Here is a 4,940-nt window from a genome sequence, read left to right on the forward strand (position 1 = left end):
CCCCGAAAGAAATTCCCCTTAGCACATCACTTTTGGCGTGAGCGCTCGGGCTGGCAAACGCCATGGGAAGCTGGACTGCCTGGCAGGTGCCACCCACCCAGCAAGGTATAAGTAGCCGTCAGCGGGGACGGGAGGCTGCAGCCTCGTCTCCTCCGTCGAGCTGTGCAGGGTTTTGCACTTGGGCCACAAGCTGATCCCTTCCACCATGAGCTGCAGCATCAAGAGAATATCGAGCACCTCTTACCGGAGCAGCGGAGCTGGAGGCGCCGGCGGTGGCGGCGGAGGCCGCAGTTCCTCCGTCTCCTGCAGGCGATACGCCTCCTCTGGGATCGGCGGGGGCAGCTACGGCGGGGCAGCGTGCGGCGCCGGCTACGGGGGGGGCCTGAGCGCGGGCAGCCTCGCGGGGGGCTTTGGGGGCGGCCTGGCAGGAGGCTTTGGCGGTGGCTTTGGCGGAGGCTTTGGGGCGGGGGGGGACGTCCTTCTGAGCGGCAATGAGAAGGTCACCATGCAGAACCTCAACGACCGCCTGGCTGCTTACCTGGACAAAGTGCGAAGGCTGGAGGAGGAAAACGCTCAGCTCGAGCTCCACATCCGGGACTGGTACAGGAAACAAGCTCCCAGCGTCTCCAAGGACTACAGCCCCTACTACCAGACCATCGAACAGCTCCAGAATCAGGTAGGACAGCCCCGGGTGACGGTGCCTCCAGCTCCCGCGCGCCGCTCCCCTGCACGAGGACGGCTCCTTCCCCCCGGCGCTGGCTCTGGAGGGCTGGGAGGGATCTCCTGGGCGGCCTCGCTGGTGCTACCGCGGGCAGAAACCTGCTGAGCTGCGCCCCCCTTCTCTGGGGGGACCAGAGCCCCTCACCGCCCCACAAGCCAAAGCCATGGGCCCTGCGGGCACGGCCTGAGGCATCGAGGAGGGCTCCACCAGGCACAAACACGCCGGCGCACCTCACGGAAATCCCACCTCGCACAGGCGGCTCCAAACCAGGCACGGGGGGGTTCCAGTCCTCCCAGTCCCACCCAGTGCAGCCGCAAGGGCTGCAAAGCCAAAGCACCTGGAGGGCAAGATCTGAACTGCCTTTGTCCACGCAGAGCAGATGGAAGCACCAAGGCCTTTCCTTACAATCCGTACAAAAATCCTTGGCGTCTTCTTGCTTCTTGTGCTGGATGTCTTGAGCACAGGAAGACTCCTCTCCAACCTCCCCTTTTGCAGATCATTTCTGCCACTGTGGACAATAACAAGCTGCTTCTGGACATCGATAACAGCAAGATGACTGCTGATGACTTCCGCATGAAGTGAGTACCTCTCCGTGAACATTACATGTTTCATTTCATTAATTTTACGAGATTCATGACTGCAGGTGTTGATATCCTGTCCCAAGTGGTATGACCAAGCCTAAGCATTGTAATGAAACGAATGTGTAACGCTTCTTTTTCCTTTGGCACAGGTATGAGAATGAGCTGGTCATCCGCCAGACTGTGGAGGCTGATATTAATGGCCTGAGAAATCTCCTGGATGATCTCACTCACACTCGATCTTCACTGGAGGCCGAGCTCGAGTCCCTGAAGGACGAGCTGATTGCTCTGAAGAGAAACCATGAGGAGGTACGACCCCGTGATAAAGAACGTGCCCAAGACAGAGTCCTTTGATTCTTCAGGGTTCCCAAAGTTACGTGTCAAATCAGTTCAGCCTGACATCGTGTGATTGTCGTTCCTTGGGACCTTGATACCGCTTTGCCCACTGGCCCCAGCACAAGAAATGACCCGTGCTCTTCGTGTCTCTCTTCGGGCTCTGCAGGAAATGAGACAGCTCCAGTCCCAAACTGGTGGCGACGTGAGCGTGGAGGTCAACGCTGCCCCCGGCGAAGACTTGACAAAGATACTGAACGACCTGAGAAACGAATACGAGCAGCTCATCGAGAAGAACCGCAGAGAGGTTGAGCAGTGGTATGAAGTCAAGGTACGTAGCAACGCACAACGTGGCGTCTCCTTGTGTGGGATCCCCAGACACCCCGGTAGTACGGGGCATGCAATGCCTGTGGCTGAGAGGAGGGGGCTGCTCACCTGCACCTCACTGGCACGGCTGGGGAACGGGAGGGAAAAAGCCCCCGCGGAAAAGCTCCAGGGGCAGAGGGGGAGCAGGCCCGGTCGGATGGGCCAAGGGGGGTGGAACGTCAGGATCCACGGAGCAATGAGGGGGCTGTCCTCGATGAGGACGGGGTGGAAGGGAGAGGCTCCCTGGCTCTCTGAGCTCCCAGGCAGCAGAGCTGCTCCCTGAGGGGATTTTCTCACTCAGAAAGTGAGTTTGGGGTTCGTCTCCTGCAGATCGAAGAGGTCAACCAGCAGGTCACTTCCAGCAGCCAGGACATCCAGACGAGCAGCCACCAGCTCACTGAGCTGAGACGTGAGATGCAGAACCTGGAGATCGAACTGCAGGCGCAGCTCAGCACGGTACGTGGGGCAGGATCGCTGGGCCCTGCCCTCCTCGGCACGGGCCGGCAGGGGGAGAGCTCCGCTCCTAAACACCTGCATTTCCGCCTCCAGAAAAACTCTCTGGAAAACTCCTTGGCCGAAACCGAATCTCGCTATGGCTGCCTGCTGCAACAAATCCAAGGGCAGATTAACTCGGTGGAGGAGGAGCTGGCCAGCATCCGCTGCGAGATGGAGAGTCAGAACCAGGAGTACAAGATGCTCCTGGGCATCAAGACCCGCCTGGAGCAGGAGATTGCGCAGTACCGGGCGCTGCTGCAGGAGGGACAGCAAGACATTGTGTACGTATTCTGTTTGCAAATATAGGGGATAAATTCTATCCCAATATTTTCTCTTTTGAGACTCACAGGAGACAGCTTAGAATATTTTACCAGTCTGTAGTTGAAATCTAAATACACCAGATTTTTCCACACCATCTGCATTGAAATGGATATACCATAAATTTAATAAGCACATCGAACCCAGAGGGAAACTCCGAGCATGTTACTGACGTTTGTTCAGTCAATCAGCTCCTCTGGGCCTGTTTGTGCAGAGTGAGTTCCAGGCGAGGAGTCACCACGCAAAACCAAACTGTAATACACTGCCTTCGGCAAGCACAACTGCACTGTGAGAGCAGAAGAATTATACTTCTGCTGTCTTTTTTTATTTCTGCTTCTCCAACCTCCTAGGAAAATATACCTGAAAAGAATTCAATAAAAAAATAGAAAGGACTATTTGCAAGGTCCAGGAAAAGCTGAGCTGTCACCTGCGCTGCACATTATGTCACAGTATGTCTCTTTATGAATGTATTTATCATTCCCTTCATTAAAATTCCTTTCCTTGCACAGAACGTCTCAAGGAGCTCTCCAAGGAGGGGGAATATCCTCCCACTCTTACTCTTCTACTTCCTACTCTCATGGTCAATCTGGCGACAAGACAGGTAAGAAGCATCTTCCAAAAATTCCTAATTTATCCTTTCCCCATGGCTTTCGTATTTTGTGTTTCATCTCTTTTCCTGTTAATACTATCCCTTGTGTGCAACAGGGATGAAACCTTTCACAATCAAATCTCTTAATTTCAAGGTGGTTTAGGTTCAGTTACAGAAACAGCCTAAGCTCCTTTCTCACACGTTTGCTAACACAGATGGACGTTTAAATAATGGTACATCCGCAATGTCAGCGCTGCAAGAGGCTCTTGATTTCCCCATCAGAGTAATGGTTTGTTTCTTCTTTCATTCCACAGGGCAGTCAAGAGTGTGTTAAGATACCACCAATGCACTGGCCTTCCCTGACCTACCTGCTGCCCCGGGAGCAGCCCGGCCCACGGCGTGATGATAGACACAGCACCAGCACTCTGTACCTACCCAACGCACAGACTGCTCTACAAATGTCATTCATGAAGCCGAGATGAATAATTGGGACTCTCCTAAAATTAGCTCCTTTTTCCTTTTTATACTGCTCTTCATACGCAAACCTACATACACATCCGCCATGTGAATGGTGATCTACTTTCTGCTGATAACAATGCCTCTAATAAAACTTTATTTTTCTGCAATGCAAAGAAAACCGTGTGTCCAACGCTCTATTTGGTATATCAATATTGTCTTTAAATTTAGGTGGAACAAATGAGATGTACCTTCACAGAGGAATTAAGGTCGGGTGTATCATGTCATACGGCCCTGAAGAAAATTGTGTATCCTAACCTAATCAGATGATGTCTGGATAAAATATCAGAGATGAACGAATACATTCACATGAAACTCAAGAGTGACACCTATAGGGAAGAAAAAAGGATGGGTGAAACCCTTCTGCCTAGTGTACATTGCAGGGGATATGCGAGCAGTTGATCCGACAGCTCAGCAGCTGCACTGAAACATTCAGGATTAATTAACCCCAAAATTTCATGAAAACTCTGTCAAATCAAAACCATTCTCCTTTGGGTCAGTGAACAAGAATCACTCACATTCAGGCAGGCCTCTCTCCCAGCTTTTAGGTGAGGGCTCTATCTAATCTTGTTCCATAAAAGCAAAGGATTAGATCAGGAACTGAGTGATGCACACGCAGAGAAGTTCTCCTTATAACACGGAGTTCACTTGTTAGGATTATTTCTCCTGACATGTTGGAAGATCGGGGCTCAGGTCTTTTATCTGATGGTTCAAACTAAAGGAAGTGTGTTCTCTTATTTCGTAAGACTATTCCTGGCTCAGTGGTTGTAGAGAGCTCTGGGTGGACGGGTAGAGGGTGGCAGGGTGGGGGTGAGGCTCAATCTTTCTTACTCAAACGGCTCCACTTCATGTAACACACTTACACTATTTGGGCTTGGCAGCAGAAGAAAAATTGGTGAAGTATCTCACTCATTTAAAACTTACCAATCAGTATTTTAGTCTTTGATTTGCAGTGGACTGAGAAAGCAGCTGAACAGGGTCTGCCACATATCAGGTGAGTGACTCAAGTGCCACCCTGTGACAA

The 4,940-nt window shown here is 52.0% G+C and overlaps 1 protein-coding gene across 1 annotated transcript; it reads left to right on the top strand.

Annotated features, from left to right (window-relative positions):
* Positions 1-205: 205 nt before the first annotated feature.
* Positions 206-3,734, top strand: LOC141970458 (keratin, type I cytoskeletal 19-like). The gene is made up of 8 exons (XM_074927089.1): positions 206-676; positions 1,217-1,299; positions 1,452-1,608; positions 1,802-1,963; positions 2,329-2,454; positions 2,548-2,774; positions 3,321-3,412; positions 3,715-3,734. Exons 1-8 carry the CDS (start codon positions 206-208, stop codon positions 3,732-3,734), a joined length of 1,338 nt encoding a protein of 445 aa, XP_074783190.1.
* Positions 3,735-4,940: the final 1,206 nt, after the last annotated feature.

This window comes from Athene noctua, chromosome 25 (assembly GCF_965140245.1).
Source record: "Athene noctua chromosome 25, bAthNoc1.hap1.1, whole genome shotgun sequence".
Classification (NCBI taxonomy): domain Eukaryota; kingdom Metazoa; phylum Chordata; class Aves; order Strigiformes; family Strigidae; genus Athene; species Athene noctua.

Excerpts from the sequence above, each read along its gene's own strand:
- LOC141970458 (XM_074927089.1), top strand. The coding sequence starts at position 206 with ATGAGCTGCAGCATCAAGAGAATATCGAGCACCTCTTACCGGAGCAGC. Across the intron at positions 1,300-1,451 it reads GCTGATGACTTCCGCATGAA|GTATGAGAATGAGCTGGTCA; the intron begins GTGAGTACCTCT and ends CCTTTGGCACAG. Across the intron at positions 1,609-1,801 it reads TGAAGAGAAACCATGAGGAG|GAAATGAGACAGCTCCAGTC; the intron begins GTACGACCCCGT and ends CGGGCTCTGCAG.